General features: G+C 37.8%; 2 protein-coding genes across 2 annotated transcripts in view; both read left to right on the plus strand.

Moving 5' to 3' along the window:
- The window catches only part of LOC106869259 (uncharacterized), a 107,652-nt gene that overhangs the window by 58,696 nt on the left and 27,108 nt on the right, over positions 1–21,848 (plus strand). The window lies entirely within an intron of this gene.
- LOC149135551 (uncharacterized) lies at positions 5,421–11,170 on the plus strand. Its single transcript, XM_089352270.1, has one exon. It carries the CDS (start codon positions 6,809–6,811, stop codon positions 7,778–7,780), a length of 972 nt encoding a protein of 323 aa, XP_089208396.1. The 5' UTR covers positions 5,421–6,808; the 3' UTR covers positions 7,781–11,170.

Here is a 21,848-nt window from a genome sequence, read left to right on the forward strand (position 1 = left end):
ATACGTATATCTGTGTGTGTGTGTGTGTGTGTGTGTGTGTGTGTGTGTAATTCTTTTATTATATAATTTTACATTTGGTTTATCAATACTTTATCAGAAGCGTTTTGCTGTATTATTATCATCTAGTATAATATGTGTAACAATACATAGCATCGGTTAACACCGCAAAACTACCTGCTCTTCAGGTTTAGGTATAAAAACCATTTGCTGAATGAATTTTTATTTTCAAAAACAGATATCTTCCGTCGAAGTTGTTCTTATCATTCCATTTGCATATCACACTTAAAGTAAAACGTAACTACAAATTCAAATTAACAGGTTAAAATATAGAATGAATCCAAGAGAACAAAAGAATCGTGAAAAAGAATTAATAATTAAACGAACATATAAATGAGAAATTAAGTAGGAGATTCGTCTAATAATAACCAGTATTACTGAAGAAATTCTACGCACAATTTCTTGCCTACTCTGTAATTTGATAATGTGTTATATTGAGTACGTATTTAAAAATTTTCGTCATCATTTAGTTAAGTGTGAACTACTAGCAGAATCATCTAGCATGCTCTCTCATTCTCTCGGATAAGAAAACACAGACATTTTTCAAGACAGATAAACTCTACGGTTATTCATGGATTTTCAGCTAAATCATCAGTAAAACTATTTCCGTTCTTTACTTGTATCTCATAGCCGGTACCCACGGACGAGCTTAATAAAGCGAACTCCAAAGTTAAAACCTAAATTTTAACATTGATACTATATGTGTATGTTTAGACAGTCAGGCGCGGGCAGGCAGACAGACAGAGAGAAATATTTATATACGTTTCTGTGAGTGTGCAGCTCCTGTCTCATGCCGTTAAAGCTCTGCATGATTGCTTGAACTGTAGCCAAATTTCCTCATGTCACACCCTATAATCTAGAATAAATATATTTTAGATAATGCAATCTAAAACACGATATCTGGAAACTAAGACTACGGTTAATCATAGATGGAACACTTTGAATCATAGAAATATTTGATCGAAGCTAAAGAACTTTAGAAACCAAAACGATTTAATACAAAGAATTCTACATAGAACTACAATAAAATGTCTGTAGGGGATTTAAACCTACAACCGGTTGGTAGAAAACTTGATACTTTATTTCTACCGCCATCTTTCCGTCATTACTGAAAGGCAGAACATCTACATGAACGGTCGAGCAACAAGAAATAGCAACCAAATTATCCTCGAATCACATTGTAATGTTTTCTAAAAGAACACATCAGATAACGTTTAGTGTACAAGTATTTCAGATGAAAATACGGTATAGTCAGGTTTGAAATGGTGCCTATCTGCTCTATTAAAACTTATCTGGCGTAAAGCAACAACAAAAACCTTACTATTATAAACGTTCCTAAATAAACATTTCAGCATTAAATCCATGTCTAAATACGTTTCTTTGTGGAAAGGTGATACACGCATGCACGCACACACACGCGCGCACGCACGCACACACACACACACACACACACACACACACACACACACACACACACACACACACACACACACACACACACACACACACACACACACACACACGCATACATATACATACATTATTCATATACACGATGAAGGTGTATCAGATACCATAAAACATAAATGGTTGATTAATTAAAATCATCTCCGCCTCTAGATATGCCACAATTATTGAATAGCAACTAAAGCTCCATATGAGAAAGAAGCATGAATTCTCCAAAGCTGACACGCCATTGAAGGAAAAGACAGGCTTATTATGTGGAGACAAGAGGACAGTCGTGGAGTCGTATTTCTACCGCAGTAGACGTCATTAGCATGGCGAGTTGCCAAATGAGTTAGACATTTACAAAAATGGGGGTTTGAACAAATTAAAAAAGAAAGCAAGAAAGGAAAAATAACTCAGAGTGGCCATACAACATAGACCATACAACATAAATGAGTTATTAAAATCATTTTCGCTTCTAGATGATATGTTACAATTACCAAACGGCAACGCGAAAAGGTGAGATAAGTGTTATATGAGATAATTGTATTATATGCCGTTTTTGTAATTGTGAAACAGCCTCTGCAGGTAAAAATGATTTTAATAAATCAAGAATTTATATTCTATAGTATATTCACACACAGGTTTAGATTTCAGAACAGATCTATCAAATGTTATATAATACACCATTAGTATCATTCAAGCGTTCGGAGGGAATTTGAGTCTTTCAAACCAAATACTTGTCAGTCATTTGGCTCAGCTGTTATTGATCTAATCCCAACAGCAATTAATCATATACCCGTTCTCTTTATCCAAAACCATCTAGTTGCTTTATCTACGACTTCGGCGATAAAGCGTATATACCCACTTCTTAGCTATACCAGTGACTGTTAGTCTAGTTAAAGTGAATTAAATTGATTGTCCAGCTAACATCCGGCAAACTATTGTTGTTGTTGTTGTTGCTTATGTCGGCTCTGGTGGTGGTGATGGTGCTTTGTTTTAAAGATGGGAAGACTCAAAAAACCTCTTCGAATAACTGATCTTATTCCTCAGACATTTTGTCGAAAAATTGGACACCATGCTTTCTTGAGAAATGTTAAAGAAATGGCCAAATGTTACAAAATAAATCACAAATTCTACTCCGAAGGATGGAAATATAAGGAAGCCGAGTAATTCCCTACAACCCTTGACGCAAGGAGCAAAAGTTTTAAATATAGATATTTGAAACACGGACAGGCTTAAAATTTACGAGCTATTCGAAGTGAACTTCTTGCAAACACAACAGCCATAACGATAATGATAATCTTTTCTACAACAGGCACTATAAGAACCGGAAGAAATGCTGCTTAGTATTCTGTCCTAATAATAATAATAATAATAATAATAATAATAATAAATTACAAACATCACTAATAATATCAAGAATGTGATTATAACTATTAGAAATCTAATAACATAGCTCTCCTAAAATCATAACGGTGGGAAACCAATTTACTCCATCACCCAAAAAAAGAAACCGCCGGCACAAGAGTTGGGTTACAGAATTAATTACCTGGCAAGAATTAGAAATAGACTGCAGCAGCTGGGAAGGGTTGACTGAAAAGAACTGGGGAGTAAAGATAATGAAGTCGGTATGGGAATGAGATTGGAAATAGTGGTTGGAAATAGACCTGATGCAGAGAACAAAACACTGCAAATCTAAAGAAAACACTGTTTAGTAAACCATAAAACTATGCTCCTAAGACAAAAACATAAAAAACAAAAAAAAAAACACGGAAATATGCCAAAATAAACGGTTGCAGTGGTCAGAGCTGTGATGTATTGTATGCGATAGTTCTAAATCTGTAAATGACGCCACAAATGACAAGTTGACCTAGTATAAAAAAGCAGAAAGAGAACAGCGAGTTTAATTGCTGTTTCAAAAGATGATAGCTGTCTGTAGGAGACTTTTTCTAGGAAACTGTAAGTGGTTGAAAACAGTAAGAGCAATGAACAGTATTTAGTTACAGATTTTTACGTCTTGAATTTAAATCCTGCAGAGGTTAACCTTGCCTTTCATCTGCCGGCGTGGGTAAAGTACGTGTCGCTGAAATATTATGGTCGATCTAAAAAAAATTATACCGTATAATTCAAAAGTCCCTTCAGATTAAATGGCTTACAACCGAGGTCAGTTAAACTCAGCTAGGTTTCTTAATATGCTTCATCTCTCTTCTCCCAATCCTGCCTTCACGTCTTCCAGTTTTCTACAGCTTTCGCCTGCCTCCCTAATGCATTCATTATCGCACTACAATTCCATTGACTGCCACAGCTCAGATTCCAGGATAGCTGATCAAATGATAATCATTTTCGAGTCATTCACGTAATTCTTACCCATATTTCAATAAATTTACTGGAAAACACTGGCAGAATCGTTACCGCACCGAACAAAATGCTTAGGTGCTTTTCGTCCGTCTTTGAGTTCTGAGTTCAAATTCCGCAGAGGTCGACTTTACCTTTCATCCTTTCGGAGCCGATAAAATAAGTACCAGTGGAATACTGAGCCGATGTAATCCATTTACCCGCTCCCAGCGAAATTGCTGGCCTTGTGCCGAAATTTGAAATTCTGGGGTCGATGTAAACGGTTATCCCCCTGCCCCAACCTTATTGGCCTTGTTGCAAATGTTAAATCATTATTATCATCATCAACATCATCATGAGGGCATCGAGCTGGAATAATCGTTAGCACACCGAATAAAATGCTTAGCGGTATTTCTTAGTTATCCGCTACTGCAATGGTATCCACTTAACCATTGGATTTTTTTCAAATAACATACATAATAACATGGTTACAATGATTAATAATCAAGGATGCGGGTTTTTCTCTTCACATCGTATCTATTTCTGACAGTTTTTAACGCTATATGCATTAATTATGTCAGCCTATATCGCTCAAAGATTAGATAAATTTGATATCAGTTCTTATGCTAACCATTTTACCGTTCACTGTACGCGTAATTCTAATTTCAATGAATTGAGATTCCGGAGTTGTCAACCCTGTGTTTTTTTTTGTTTTTGTTTTTTTGGGGGGTTTTTTTTATCAGATGATCAAATACTTTTCCGTTCCTCATTTCTTGGAAAGTCGCGAATAATTAAAGTTTTCTTGTCCGTTTCATTAAGTGCGTCAGCTCTGAATGTTTTCCATACGAATAACGTCCCTGTATTCAATCACACACGCACGCACGCATACACATACACACACACAAACGCACACACACACTCATATATATATATATATATATATATATATATATATATATATATATATATATGTATACATATATATAAGAATCCGTGAACTTTTTGATGGTCTATTCAGCAAATAGTATAAAAATAAAATTCACAAAATGGAATAAAGTATTTTGCCGTGAGGAAGAAATGAAATTATATATATACGTGTGTGTGTGTGTGTGTGTGTGTGTGTGTGTGTGTGTGCGTGTGCGCGTGTGTTATATGTATATAATAGCCGCGTGTTAAACCTATGACACTTGACGTTTGACAAAAATGGGATAAACAGGCAAACGAAAGATAAGAATAGTTCAGCATTCGTGATAAAACAGTTTATCTGGGGAAACTCCAGAAATGATTCTTTAACCATTCTCTCTATCCATCCATAACTATTTTGAAATTGTTACTACCTGCATTTACAAGAGATAAAAATAACGTACATCAAGTCATGCAATAACAAAACACAGACACTGGCCACACATATGGAAAAGAGAAATCTACTTTATACCGAACTAGTACTTGGCAAGACACAATTCCTTTATCAATGGAAGTTGAATGATATACTGAAATCAACATTGGCAGCATTTGAACTTAAGTTTGGAAAAGACGAAATATTGTTCGTTACTCTACCGATTGTGGATTAAGAGAGATAGTATTCTCAGGAGTGCTGTATTAGTCGTGTTCTGAGTAGTGTTGTAAATGTGTCTGCTTTTTTGTGGGTGAATGTGCATGTAGTAACAGGAGCTGTGTGAAATTGGGGCCTACTGCAATATCAAACTGTACCTCTTGCATATCACAGTGGTCTTGCACTTTCTGTATTATTGTTTCGTAGTACAAAAGGATTGGGTGCAGCCTGTCACGATGCGAAGTTGACTAGTCTGTTTTGTTTTTGTTTTTTTTTCGGTAGATGATTTACTAGGAAGGACTGGCATGTTGGATTAAATGCGTGTTTTATCATTTGTTTATGTTGTTGAGTATAATGATTGACTCGTGAGCTATGGTGTTACTACTATTAAGAAGAGAAATTGCTGATTAAACAGTGTTACTGTAAATATGTTTTTGGAGTCAGAGTTCTTGGTGACTGTAAGATTGGAAAAACTTTGTTACACAAGAGGAGTGGTGGAAAAATGTAAGTGCGATGCCATCTGTGTACGAGGATGTGTTTGCGTGTTGCGGGGGGTGGGTGAAAAGGTCATTTAGGACAAGTTAAAAAGTGGTACCCCATAAAGGAAATTGCAAATGTCAGGTGTGCTGTTGCACACTACACAGGGTTGTTTACCTGGGTGTTTTGTGTTCTTTAAATGTTGTCGATCTCAGAGTTGTGGTCTTCTTCAAAGCGTGTTGAGTATTTTGTGTATCGTCGTCGTCGGTTGTCCGTTGCAGGTCGACGTTGAATGTTCTGTTCAGAACGTCTCTGAACAAAATGCCTTTGGACGGTGAGTAAGGCAGTTGGCATGGGTTTCCCCTCACCGCCACCTCCTCCAGGCTGCCTCTCTGGACCTCCACACCAGGTACCAAATTGTGTGCAGGAGTGTAACAGTCATGGTCAACGATGAGGCTGCCCAGCAGAGGCAACTCACTTGCTAGTTGACGCCTAACCTTTGTCTGACGGTACAAGTCATCCGCTTGGCCGCAAGCTGTTAGTGTAGGACCCCACCCCACATTGTCGGTTGTCCCAACGTCCCGCTACCGACGTCTTCACCGTGTTCCTAATATGTTGTGGCTAAGAGGTTACTAGCACTTGCCCAAGGTGCCATCCTATTTTGTGTACAGGTAGATAGCAAAGGAAAGAGTTGAATGCTTTCCTTATGGCCCATGATAGTAGCAACAGTTTGTGTGCGTTGTTGAATTAATTATGCTCTGTCTAAGGTTTGTGAATAGTATATTGGTTAATTGTAAGGGTTTGTCTCCATGTTATGATTTGCAGGCGTAGGAGTGGTTGTGTGGTTAATTTTAATTCTTCCGCTTTTTTTAACTGTTTTCTCTTTTTGCCTGTGTTTTTAAATTTTTAGTTGTTTAATCCTATGTGGACATTTTTCGCATGGCAGAGAATATAAAGAAAACTAAAGCCACTGCTGTGGAGTGGGAGATTATCCCACCCAAGAAGTGGTTAAATGATTTCAGGGAAAGAACAGTGGTGTTGCGGACCTACTCTAGGTTACTCGATACCATTACGGTCTTTCCCAAAATTGAAATTGAAAAAGAGTTAGCAGAATATCTGCCAACTATTAAGTTTATGGCAAGGGGTGTAAAGTACGCGACGGTTTGGTTGCTATTTGACACCCCTGAGGTGGCTCGCAAGTTTGCGAGCCAGCCCTTAGAAGGGCAAAAAATTCTGTTTCTTCCCACATACTGTGGGAAGAAATTAACTAGAGCTTGGATTTGTGGGATGCCACCCGGTATAGAACCTGATTGGATAGAGGATACTATCCGACGGGGTCTGGGTGGCAGTGGAGCCAAGCTCTTAAATGTGAAAATTTTACCTACAGCTGATTGGGTTGGGTCAAAAGCAGTTTTGACTCTGTGGACCCAAACAGCCAGAGATCTGGTTCTCCCAGATTTTCTAAGGATGGACAGGCAGAGATATCCAGTCATTGTCGAGGGACGTCCCCCGAAACGTCACCTGTGTCTGGAGCCTGGTCATATTAAGAAGGACTGCCCCCAGGACCAGAGTAAGGTCCTGGAACAGTTAATAAATGTTGTTCCCCCCGCTCTCCCAGTGGAGGGAGAGACGGAGAAAGTCGAGGAGGTTTCCACCTCCTCGAAGAAAGGGAAGAAAAGAAAGAAGGTGGGCAACAATGGTTGCTCACCGAAAGTTGTGGGCGACGAGGAGGATCTTCTGGCTAAGGCGGAAGTATGCCCTACTCCAGTGGCCCCAAAGAAAAAGAAAAAAAAGAACGAGGCACGGCCGGTGCTAGATAGTGGACGCCAGCGTGTCCCGACACTCCGTTGGTGGGAATTGTGCCACCAACGGAGGAAAGTAGGTCAGCGGGAATTGTGCCGCCGACAGTAGAAGCTGTGGGCTCACCCTGTGAGGAAAAGGATCGGCTAATCCTATTCCGAAAGGGAGGGGCCCTGCAGAAATTTGTGAATAAAAGGAAGCGTCAGAGAGAGGGAGTCCTCACCTGTACTAAGGATCCGGACTGGCCTCCGCAGGTGTCTGCGGAGGTCGTGTCGAGTAGGCACATAAGTGCGTTGGTGAATTCCTTCCCCCTCGGCGAATTCAGTATTGAAAAGTGGCCCGACCCAGACCCATCGTTTTGCTTGAGAGAAGCGAAGGCTATATCGGGCGAAAAAACCTAAGAGGACGAGTGCCTCATATTGTGTAATGAAAAATCGTAAGAGGCAAATGCCTTAATTTATGACTTTTTATGTACGAGGTTCATAGCCTCAATGTGAAAATTTAATTTTATAAAGAACAGTGTTATAGAGAAGCAAAGTTCGGCGGGCGGTTTTTGCCTTCTCTCATTATACCATCATATTTATCTTCCATTTCATCTCATTAATGTTTTTGTCCAGCCCGTAGCTACTCTCTGTGTACTGCCTTTATGGCAAATTGAAATGAAATAAAGTAGCTTGCGTACGAACCACATTGTTCCGGGTTCTATTCCACTGCGTGGCACCTTGGGCAAGTGTCTTCCACTGTAGCCTCGGGCCGACCAAAGCCTTATGAGTGGATTTGGTAGACGGAAACTGAAAGAAGCCTGTCTTATATATGTATATATATGTGTGTGTGTGTGTGTATATGTTTGTGTGTCTGTGTTTGTTCCCTCCCCAACATCGCTTGACAACCGATCCTGGTGTGTTTACGTCCCCTTAACTTAGCGGTTCGGCAAAAGAGACCGATAGAATAAGTACTAGGCTTACAAAGAATAAGTCCTGGGGGTCGATTTGCTCGACTAAAAGGCGGTGCTCCAGCATGGCCACAGTCAAATGACTGAAACAAGTAAAAGAGAAAAAGAGTATATGAGTAAAGTGTAGGGGTTTCTGAATATCAAGGGTATATCTTAAAACAATTTTTACGGCGTACATAAAAGAGTGATAGGTCTATGTGAAGCTATTTCTTTTGGGTACTTGTTAGGCTTTAAAATTGTAATGGTTTTTTCCCATTTAAACTCTGGGAGTCTGGCTGTGTTATATGCTTAGATGTACACTATGATGAATACAGTGACTGGTGGGGGGGTATTTCTAAGTACCTTTGTTGTAATTTAACCCCAGGTCAATCCTGATTAAGTTGGCTATTACGAAAAGGAATCAAGCCGTAACTATTCCATCTTTTTTTCTCTGAAATAGTGTACATCTGATGATGATATCCAGTGTATTTGCTTTGTATATCGGTAAGATGTACTTTGAGAGACATTTGGTTGTTAATTCTAGCACATTAATCAACCATTTACAGGTTCTCGCGTTGATTCGTTAATTTTGATGGTGATGATGTAGTTGTTGTCATTGTTATTGTTAGTGATTATGGAGATGGCGGTTTCTTATCGGACTTCTTGTCGTTTCAATCACCATGTGTTTTTACATGAATAAGAAATTTGTAATACTGATCCTTTCTACTAATGGCACGGGGCCTAAAATTTTGAGGAGAGCATTGTCGCTGCGAATTTTCTTTCCTTTTCCTCCTTATTTTCTTTTTGTTATCTTTTTTCTCTTTTTTCCTCTGTCCTTCTTCCCTTCTTTTCTGTCACATGACTTTGTAAATGAACAATGTCGTGTTTATTTTAATGGCCTACCAATGTATACAGTGAGTTTCTTTGCCCTAGATGTTGAGGAGACTCGGTAAGAAATGAAAGCAAAGTTGGAAGAAGAAAATAAGGATAATAATAATAATGATGGTGGTGGTGTTGCATGCCCCTTTGACCCACGAATAGTCAAGAAGGAAGGCGAAAAGACAGATATACAGACAGACAGATAGATAGATAGATAGACAGACAGACAGGCAGATAGATAGATAGATAGATAGATAGATAGATAGATAGATAGATACAACCTTCTTAAATACGAAATAGCTCGGCTATGGAAAATGAAGAAGGTGAAAATAGGGTCTTTTGGAGGCATCAACAACACTTATGATAAAGAGATAATAATAATAGCAGCTATTTTCGTTTTCGTCATGTCGTGAACATCATAATCATCGTCATCATCCAGCTTCTGCCACCGGAGAAGACAGGACACTTCGAATACATGAACCCTGATAGGCTTGTAAAGTCCTTAAGCAAGTAACTGAGTATTTCAGCTGATCACTTTCCATACCAGCATGTAAATAGACTGGGGAGGACATAGAGCGATTTCAAGTCCTGTGCATGTAAAGAACGAATGTTGGCCATATTGCAGTATATTGGTTTCAAATTTTGGTACAAGGCCAGCAAATTCAGTGGAGGGGGATTAGTCGATTATATCGACCCAAGTGCTCAACTGATACTTATTTATCGACCTCGAAAGGTTAAAAATCAAAGTCAACCTCGGCAGAATTTGAACTCAGAAAGTGAAGACGGATGAAATGCCACTAAGCATTTTGTCGAGCGTGCTAACGATTCTGCCAGCTCGCTGCCTTGTATTGTAGTATATTGTTTCAGAAAATATAGTGTAGGAGTAGAGCGCTTACCAAAGAGATGACAAGGCCATAAGGTAACACTACGCATATTTTCTTTAATATAGTGTACCAGATACACATTATTTCCATTATATTTCTACGTTAGACGCATATGCCATAGTCCTGTATTTACTGACATTCGTTGAGTCTGGGCCAATTCAGTGAGTCATACTTCAATTCATCAAACTAATGAATACCTCTACCCTTACACCAAAATATTAGAAATTGTTTTTACTCCCAACGATTATTAAATGCTTCTAATTTAGACACAACGTCAGTAGCATTGAAGGAGGCTATTGACTAGTTTATACCACCGAGCCCAACATTTTGTTGATACTTTACTGACACCAAAAGGATGAATGAAAGATAAAGTTGGGCCTCAGCGTTATTAGAACTCAGAAGGTAAAAAACCTCTCAATGCATTTTTATATTTTTGCCTGATGATCCAGTTCGCCGCCTTCCCGCTCTTACACAATTCTTTCTACTACAGGTATAAGGCATGAATTGTTTTCTTGTTTTGTGGTGCTAGTCGATTACATCAACCCCAATACTTGACTGATGCTTTATTTTATTACCTACTCTTCCATAATAAGAAGACTAAGTAGAATTCACATCTATATAATTCTTCTTTGCTCGTCATAGAGTTTGAAAATTTGAAAATACCGAAACCATCTTAGTTTTTTAAAACATTTTCAGATTTTCCGTTCTCACAGCTCAGCCCTATGAGAAAAACTATGAGAAAAACTGAGTTGAAATGTTGAGTACAGGTGAACTGTATTGCCGTATTGCCCCAAGAATATTTGTCAATGTAGCAAGTGAGTCAAGTGGTGATACTTTTTGACGTTTAGTCAGAGAGAAGAGCCGTGCCAATAAGCCCAGCCTTTTTTTTTTTTTTTTTTTTTTTTCACTTTAATATTTCCAAGACTAGTAGAACGAATTTCTCCTCAAATCGAGTATCAGACCTGAATGTTTACAAAAATGTGCAAAGAACAGGAGGTAGTAGAGATTAAGTCTCTCACCCAAAGACTCAGAACATATATAAAAAAAAAAAAAACGAACAGATGTCACCAAACATTTCGTCCAACACTAAGAATTCCATCTATTCACTGCCTTGGACGGGTTCTGTATTTGACCGAAAGAATGACAGATAAAGTTGACTTCAATAAAATTTGAACTCAGGACGCAATTAGTCGGAACAGACATCGAATTACCTACTCCTATTTGTTGCAAATATAGCTTTCGTTGTCCTGTTGAAGTTAGATTTGTTCATTCAAAGTCTAAATATGTGCTGCAAAATCAGAAGCACTGCCCATATATGGACATAAGTTATGTTAGTTTTCCGTGGTCATCTGATGTGGTATTGATATTTTTGTTTTTGTAGCTGCCTTAAATTTAGATTTTAGTTGTTCAAAATCTGATCCAACTGGTGTAGGGGTGAAATAACTAGGGGCCGATCTAATCGATTATATATCTCTCCAAAATTATATAGCTACGCACCTATATTAAATCATTATCATTACTATTATTAATTAAGGCCTGATGCTTGTGTGTATATGTGTGTGTGTGTTTGTATGTATGTGTATGTATATATATATATATCTATAATTTCTTATTCGTTTCCGTTTCTCCCTAAGACTGTCAATTGAACAAGTACCGACTATATCCTGCTAGTCTCTCTCTCTCTCTCTCTCTCTCTCTCTTTCTTTCTCTCTTTCTCTTTCTTTTTCTCCCTCTCTTTTTCCATCAGTCTCTTTCTCTCTCTCTCTCTCTCTCTCTCTCTCTCTCTCTCTCTCTCTCTCTCTCTCTCTCTCTCTCTCCTTCTCTCTCTCTTTCTTTCTCTCTTTCTCCCTCTCTCTTTCTTTTTCTCTCTCTCTTTTTCCGTCTTTCCTCTTTTCTCTTAGTTTCATGTGTATTTATGAACACGTATGTATGCACACACACACACACACACACACACACACACACACACACACACACACACACACACACACACACACACACACACACACACACGCACGCGTGTGTGTGTGTGTGTGTGTGTAAAGAGAAAGGGTAATCTGCATGTGCATTTGTTTATGCGAGTTTGTGTGTGTGTGTGTGTGCAGTTGAAAGTGGGGAGCTGAAGTAGGAAATTAACAATAAACTAAGCAATTGGCTATTACGTCACGCCTCGCCATTTCCTGTTTTTCTATTACTACTGCTACCACTATTACTACAACTATCACCTTCAGAAGTAACGCCACATTCACCACCACAGCACTACTACTACTACCACCACCACAACAACAACAACAAGCACTATCATCGTAGTCAAGATCACAACTACCACCACCACAACATCAACAACCACTGCTGTCACCACCGCTACATCCATGCCCAACACCACTATGTTCACTGCGCTGACCATTACGTGGAAGACTCTATTACCAGAAATAGCAACCAAATTTTTCTCCATCTTAAACCTTAAAACTATTTTAAGGTAATTTACACCAGTTCTATCGCATACACGAACCAATGAGTGTATCATTACATGATCGACCGGTCTGTGAGAAATAGCAGTCAACTCTCCCTCAAATCACTTACTACATTACGTCTTTAAAAAATGATGCATAACAAATTGTATTTCGGAACCAAATCCTAAAATGATGGGATGGTCTTATCTAAAATGTCTTTCATTATATTTTTTCTCAATCAGGAGTCACTTGTATTTAAAAACAGACGAGGGCAACTTCATATTGATTTTATCTAATTCTAACATTAACAGTAAGAGGAAGGCTAGGTCAGTGGAAGGTTAAATCTGATACTTATTCTAACGATCTCTATTTTGAATCACTAAATTAGTGGGGCGTAAACAAATCAATGCCGGTTGTCAAACGGTAAACACAACACCCACGCACAAAGATACACAGGCATAGACACACATACAGAGAATCAATTACGATCGGAGCATATCAAAGTTAAGCACTACGCATTAATGGCTACACAGTAAATCAACAGGTAAATAATCCCGTTTATGAAAGAGGCATTGGTGTAAGGAAGCCTACTGGTATTTGGTAATCCACAACGCCAAGAAAGTCCTAAGTTGAAGAGAACTTGAGCGTGGTATAAAATGACAATAAAAATAAACGAATGGACAATATGGTATAACTACAACCGTTTCATTTATGCGCCAGGCCGGTTCTCAGAAGACATAGGTCACCCGTTGAACGACTAATTGCAATCCACCGATCTACTGCAACTCTTGCGCCGTCACTCGACTTGCTAGATTAAGCAGCTAAATTTCCCTGAACCACCCTACCCCTTCTTCATGTATTAAAAAGGACACATTGGTGAATGTAGCCAAACATCAAATGGTAGTTGTCGTTATTGCTGTTGTTTGGTTTCAGGTCGTGTTTCGATCTTATGACCTCATCGGCAATGAAACAGTTAAAAGAAAAGTAGCAGATTGGCCGCAGTTTGTTACTGTTGAGAGTAGCATACTATGATTATTGTTTGACTCCATATCACATTTTATTGAGTAGACCAATAGTCAAAGATTTTCCTGTAGCGATCATTCTATATTTTTCTCAGGTATGGTGTGTATATATGACTAAAACATTATCTGTCAGTCTTTTTTAAAGTGTGAGTTGAGAGAGATTTGACTGCTATTTTTAGCGAATCGAGTAACCACGTCATCACTTCTACATTTGCTTATTGATAATACATTGTCAAAAGCAAGCACAAAACATTACAATTCTTAAATGATCATCAGAGAGAACACTTCAAAGTTCATGGAAACTGATAAATCATGATACAAAACATTTTCCCAAAATTTTTTTGAGCGCGTTTTTTATGTTTCCTGCATGACTGTGTGGTGCGAAGTTTGGTTCCCAACCACATGGTTCCGGGTTCAGTCCCACTGCTGCGTGGCACCTGCAAGTGTCTTTTACTATAGCCACGAGTCAACCAAAGTAATGGGAGTGGATTTCGTAGACGGAAACCGAAAGAAGCTCGTCGTATACATATATATATAAAGTTTAAATTTTTAATTTAATTTTAACTTATACATACATACATATATATCTGTGTGTGTGCATTTGTGTCTGTGTTTGTCCCCCACCGCTGCTTGACAACTGGTATTGGTATGTTTACGTACCCGTAACTTAACGGTTCAGCAAAAGAGACGGATAGACACTGTTATTTAGTAACGGATCTATCTGAAACAAAAAAGATAACCAAAGTGAGCTATTCGATGTCTCAATGGGTTCATATGATAGCGCGGATATATGCGATTTAGTTGGTTTATACTCGTGCATATTAAACCATCTTAATTCGAAATTTCCCATCGGTATAGACCGTTACGATGCTTAAGCAGTATCACACAGTTGTGATGACCACGCTACGGATTCCTTTAGAAAGCAATTAATTTCTGCCTTCGACTCTTTAGGATTTAAAATATCTATCGATAACAACCTAGCTAAGATTGATTTTTTAGATGTCTATCAACACCAGCCTAGCTAAAACTGACTTTTAAAATCTCAAAACTAGTTCATATAAGCCCTTTCACAAACCTAACGAGAACCTTAAATATATTAATAAACACTCCTGTCACCTACGTATTGTATTCAAAAATTTAATTCCAAATATTAGCCGAAGGATCACATGCCTTTCTTCTTCTAAAGAAATATTCGAAAAGGCTATCCCATATTATAAGACCGTACAGGATAGCGACTTTACTGATGAAATTTTCTACAACCCCCAACCCCCTCTATCATCTAGTCGTAAGAATAGGTTTCGGAAAGCTTTATGGTCCGCCCCAACTTTCTCCCTTAATGTTAGGACAAGTGTAGATGGAAGATTCTTGCATTTAGTAGATATTTACTTCCCTAAAACCCATAGATACGATAACATCTTTAACAGACAGGATAAAAGCTACCTTTTCTTGTTCCCCTAATGTTTAGCCATATATCAATAAGCAACGAATGACTCAAGCCTACACATGTAGAGATAAATCTAAATGTCATCTAGGACAGGAGTGTCATATATCTTCCGCTGTTTATGAAGTACAGGTTTCAGCGAACTACGATAATGGTCATAGAGATATCATATGTTATGTCGGAGCCGTAGAAGGAAAATTTAGATTTAAGAAACATCTTTCGAATTTTAGGTACCGTGATAAGAAACATTCTACAACCCTTTCGGTTTTAATTTGGAAACTTTAAGACGAAGGAACCAGTTTCGACATCAAATGAAAAATCCTCTCCAAATCCAGACTCTATATTAACAGGTCCAAAAAATGTTCCGTGTGTTCACTTAAAAAACTTGAGAACATCCAACGAATACATAAATTCGAGGAACGAAATTTTTTCCTGTATGTCCACATTTCAAGAAATATATCTTGTCCGAATTTAAAAATAGACCACCGGACACTTAGTAAACTATTAGCATTTAGTTTACGTCTACCTGACATCTAATTATTGTAACGTTGGTTATCTCTCTTGTTTGTTTGTTTTTTTTCTTCTTCTTTCTCAGCATCTCTTGTTTACACGTTATCTGCTCAAAAAACAACTGACAAACGGTTTGGGTTTCAGCTTGATAAATGGTGGAATAAATTATTATTTCAACCAAGATTCACCAACAGAAAATCTCAACTGATCAACATGTAGCTTCCTTAATATCCATTAGCTCTGATGATATTTTACTCGAAATCTTCAAAATGCAAACTTATTCTATTCTATAGGTTTGTAATTTGTATTGAGTGTAAATTGAAACAATTGCAGGTCTTATTTAAAATGTTAATAAATTAATTTATATCCATTAAATCTCTTCATTTTCCTACTTAATAATATTTGATATTCATAATATGCCTATTTTTATATTGAAGAGATATTTCTCTACAATATAATATATTAAACCAGCGTAACTTGGATTAAATCATCCCTATCCCAATATGAAGTTAATATATCCTCGTAGTAACTATATATATATATATATATATGTGTGTGTGTGTGTGTGTGTGTGTGTGTGTGTGTGTATGTATTTCGTTTTTGGATTTGGTCAAGACTATTGAAAAGGTTGCAAGACGCAACAAAAAGTTTAGGAAAATAAAAACAAGAAATAAGTGGAAATTTTAACGGTGAGAGTGTTAAATTTTAAGGCACAATAAGAAAATGACTCTCCCCAGACACAACAGTATATATATATATATATATATATATATATATATATATATGGAGTGGGGAAGTAAATGTATGTCTGTGGGTGTATGGGGGAAGTGAATGTATATCTGTGGGTGTATATATATATATATATATATATATATATATATATATACACCCACACACTTTTCTATATCTATCAGCCTCCTCTAAATATAGTTTCAGGCTCTCTTTGTCTATTTTTAGCATCCTCTTATGCTACGTCTTACATAAACATACCTTTGCTTTTAAGTTCAAACCACCATGTGCGAGCACTCCTGTGACATGTGAAATTCTTTTCAAAATTAATGCCTCTTCCTTACAAATAAGTTCCTGAAAATAATTTATTTCAGTGTGCTTTTCCTATAAAATCCTGTCATAAGTCAGGATTGTATCCTCTTTAAAACATATCTCTCATATCTTAAATTTACTCAGTAACATTTCCGAATCATATACAGAAAGTTTTGTAGGCTGATATATTTCTATAAATAGAAATATACACCTACATTGTTATATATATATATATATATATATATATATATATAGAGAGAGAGAGAGAGAGAGAGAAAGAGAGATGATTGCCTCCTCATGTCAGATGGTAGCCGTCTCCCATATTCAGCATGTCTGTTTTGATTTACGTTCATCCTTGTATATGCGCCACGCATCTATCGCCATAGGGCTTGTAAAATATACAAAATAGATCAAGAAATGAAATGAATAGCGAAATGTTTGTATGTTTCTCGATTTAATTAGCAACAGCTTGTACAACATTTTTGCCACTGTCTCGGTCGCCATAGAAGGCTCCAGTCACAAACATTGCAAGATGACTGGTCTCTGTTTTGACTGCAAGTTTTATGTCAGAGTATCTCTCTCCTAAAAGAGCTGCCTTCCCCCACCACTTGGTCAAAAATAACAGGAGGCTCCTCTACTCTGGGAATTCGATTAAACCCAGAGATGGGCCCCTTGCAGGTATGCTGTTCTGGGTCAGCTGGTTTCCTTGAACGTTTCCTGAATTAATGAAGTAATGTTAATTAAGGAGTGACTCCACGCTCACACAACTCCAGAAATGGAGCTTCACCGCCGGATGCAGCTTAATGCTATATATGCATATGTGCGCACACACGCACACACACATATACGAGGGTCGGCTGAATATTTTATTAGCTGACCAAGATAGTCTTATGGAATGTCACCAAATGAGATTTATTTTTCAACATAATCCCCCTTGCGGGTCCACATACTTCTTCCATCGGTGTTGCAGTGCTTGAATCTCATTGGTGAAGAAGCTTTCATTCTATTGCTCAAAAAAGTCATCAACAGCAGACATGACATCAACAATGCAATACTAGTTTCCAGCCAAGTGTTTATTCATGTTGGGGGAACAGATGAGCCAAATCAGGATAGGGAGGGTGATCAACCAGTTCACAGCCATAGTCTGGCACAACAGCCATTGAAATGAAGTACTTGTGCGCTGGAGCACTGTCGTCATTGGACAAGACACCCTTTCGTCAGTTTTCCTAGGCGTTTGGTCTTGATAAACTTTCGTAACTGCGTCAGCAAGTTGGCATAGTACTTTCCATTGATGGTGCGGCCCTTTTGCATCCCAAAACATGAGGCCATCACCTTCACTGCAGATGAAACGGCCTTGGCCTTCTTTGGAGCAGTTGAGGGGGAGTACATCTATTACATGGATTGTCTCTTTGTCTCTGGCTCAAAGTGACGAACCCAACACTCATTCTGGGTGAGGAAACGTTCAAGGAAACCAGCTGGATCTGCCTCAAACAATGTCAAATTTTCCCATGATGTGATCTACCTGGTGTACTTTTTATCAGGTGTCAGAAGACGTGGCACCCACCGAGCAGAAACCTTCGTCATGCCAAGTTCATTACACAGAATATTATCAACTCTCTCACGAGAAGATATGCTAATAACACAGTCTATTTGATTTATAGTCAATCGCATGTCATCCATCAGTATGAGGTGAACACGATTAATTGCCTCGGTGGTGGGAGTTGCAGGACGTCCAGACTTTCGATCATCTTCAAGACTCTTCCTTCCCCTTCTAAATTCAGCTGCCCACTTTGTTACTCTTGATAAAGCTGGAGCATTTACCCCAAATGTAGCAAGCATGTCAGCATGAACGTCCGGGTGGTGGGAGCTAAGCCATTTTTCTGCAGATACTTGATAACACCACGAAGCCAAATTTTTTCGATTTTCAAGTATGAACTTTTCAGCTACACTCATGTGTGTGCATGCGTGCGTGCGTGTGTGTATATATGTGTGTGTGTGTGCATGCGCGCGCGTGTATGCGTGTGTGTATGTACACATATACGACGATCTTCACAGTTTCTGTCTATCAAATTCACTCACAAGGCATTGGTTAGTTTGCTTCTGTGGTAGCAGACACTTGCCCAAGGTACTGTGCAGTGGGACTGAAACCAAAGCCGGGGGGAAGCAAATCGAACTTCTTAACCACACAGCCATATTATATATATATGCATGTTTGTATTTATTCATGTAGGTTTGTGTATGTGTAAATATACATAATGGCTCTGTGTGTGTGTGTGTGTGTGTGTGTGTGTGTGTGTGTGTGTAGACACACATACATTCACATAAACATTGATTCTGGGACCGGATGACGCGTTGTGTCTTTGATCAAGGCGCTCCATTTTCCCGTTGCTTCAATCAACTCAGCAAAGCATCAGCTTAGTGGTTGATGGCCCTGAATACTCTTGTATTCACATTTGCTTATATATACTCCGTATATATGTGTGAGGTTGAGGCATATGAACAAGTTATTCCCATTCTGAGATAAATAAGCTCTTTTATTAATGAATGACTTTCAGAGTTACAATTCCGTTTCAAATCCTTATAGTTCCTCAAATGTTTCAAAACTGAATGAATAAATATGTTCGAAACCTGAATATAAGTGAATGTAACTAGGAATTCAAAAGATAGGAAAATATGAATGTAATACAACAGAAGATAAATCAAAAAAATTATATGCAATCAAAATAGATGATTAGATAAGTAATGTAAATACGTCTCTCCAAGTATAGACCAGTTCTTTCTCAAACTTTTACAAGAAGAATGTGTTAAAGAACCTGTAACGAGTGGTGGAAGGCTTGTTTTATGTTTAAGAACATGATTTATTGCTACGTTAATATAGAAAGTGTTCGGGCAAAACAAGAAAAGGAATATTCAGATGAAACAACGTATATGACAAGTGCACAAAGTCTTCGTCTTCGTCAGAAATTCAACATTCAGACTAGTATTTACCCATCAATGCATATTCTTGTTGCCATGGTGTGTCTTCGATCGTTCCAGGTTGAATATGTTGAGGTTGAAGCAGTTATGAGAGTAAACGCCACCAGGAACCGAATCACTGTAGAGTTTTGGCACTCAATTGAACTGTATTTGTAGGACATTTTCACGGAAGGTTCTAGTCATACCACCAGACTATCACGTGAACAATAGCCGGTGGTTGGACGACAATAGTGTTTATGTATATGACCAAATTGTGATTTCTGTGTGGCAAAACGTGGGATCGAATCCAACTGTTACAGACCTTTCTCTTCCGAACACTTTTCTTGGTGAAATTGTGGAGCAAGGAGTGGCTATTGTTTTGGCTTTTGTGTTCAAATTTTACGTGTTTGGCACTAGTACTTGCTAAGGGTGTGAGTATTTCTGTTTAGAAACCTGTCTGTCTATGCTAGTATTATATTTATCTTTTTCTTTCAAATGTTTTTATTAATATTTTCAAACTTTTCTTTATCTGTTCGATACTACCAAGTTTGTGGATAGCGTCTCTTCCCACTGCTCCAGAGGAAAGCGTATTAAATAACGAGTAGAGTTTTAGCAAAACAATATATAATGAAAAATGCATTAGAACAAATTTTTCCCCATTTCTGAATAATGGCGTGGAAACTCAAAAAGTTCTATAATCCTTTGTTAGCAAAATAGAACAAGCACTTCCTTTACATCAAATTAAATTCTTCTCCGAGTCCGTGCTGGAGATGTACTCTCATTGCAAACAACAATAATAATAATAACATTAAAATAATATTTGTGTATTAAGTTAGTTTATTTTCATTGCTAATCTAATTTCATTTTGACTGTTTGTTTATTCGCTTATTTGTTATTTTTATTGTTTCTATTATTTCGTTTATATTTTTTGTTTTAATCATATTGTTTTTCATCTTTTTTTACATTTTCCTCTATAATTCATATATATATATATATATATATATATATATATATATATATATATATTTGTGTGTGTATATAGACATACACACAAATCTACACACAAACACTCATAGTTCGGTAGGTGGGTAGGTAGATAGGTTTGCAGGCAGACAGGCAGATAGATAGATAGATAAGCAGACAGGCAGGTAGGTAGGTACGTAGATATGTAGGTAGGCAAAAAAATAATATTTACTATGAGATGATAGTACAATACAACCCACAGAAGACACTTAAAAACCTATTCTCTTTACTTCAAATACATGGAAAGGACCTCACTAAACATGAAATTGACTATTTATCCAATTTTAAATAGACCTAGTCTATTCTACAGATTACCTAAAATACGCAAAAATCCACATACTTGTAAAGCTTGCAAAGTTTCTCCAAGCCTATGTATTAATGTTCCTCTCCCTACTGACCTCAAACTGAGACCCATCTTTACTGGCTCTGCTTGTGAAACCCACCGTTTGAGCAACTTCCTCGACATCTTACTCAAACCGTTTCTAAATTATGTGAAAAGCTTCATCAGGGATGACTTAGATACGCTTAACCACCTCCCGAAGACAATAAATGAAGGAACCCTGTTAGTATCATTCGATGTGGTGAATTTGTACACCAATATCCCACACGATTATGGTATAGAAGCGATCACCTTCTGGCTAGAAAAATACCCACAAGAGATCCCAGGGTGCATCAACCACAAATTCATAATCGTAACACTCAAATTCATCCTACTGAACAACTATTTCATGTTCGATACAGTTTACTATCGACAAAAATGTGGAATTGCAATGGGGACCCGAGCTGCTCCAGTGATTGCAAACCTTGTAATGGGTTACCTAGAGCTTTAAATATATCAATCATCAGTACAAAAATACGGCACCTCTTTTCATTGCTATTTAAAGGAGAACTGGAAGAGGTATCTGGACGATTGCTTTATACTTTGGAAAGACAGCATGGGCAAACTCCTCGATTTCAAACTAATGCTTAACAATATTAATAGCAACATACAATTCACCATGGAACACAGCAGTAAACAACTCCCTTTTCTTGACATCCTA

Source organism: Octopus bimaculoides, chromosome 5 (genome assembly GCF_046866305.1).
Source record: "Octopus bimaculoides isolate indiv1 chromosome 5, ASM4686630v1, whole genome shotgun sequence".
Classification (NCBI taxonomy): domain Eukaryota; kingdom Metazoa; phylum Mollusca; class Cephalopoda; order Octopoda; family Octopodidae; genus Octopus; species Octopus bimaculoides.

What these genes read in the sequence shown, in the direction of transcription:
- LOC149135551 (XM_089352270.1), top strand. Translation starts at nt 6,809, where the DNA reads ATGGCAGAGAATATAAAGAAAACTAAAGCCACTGCTGTGGAGTGGGAG.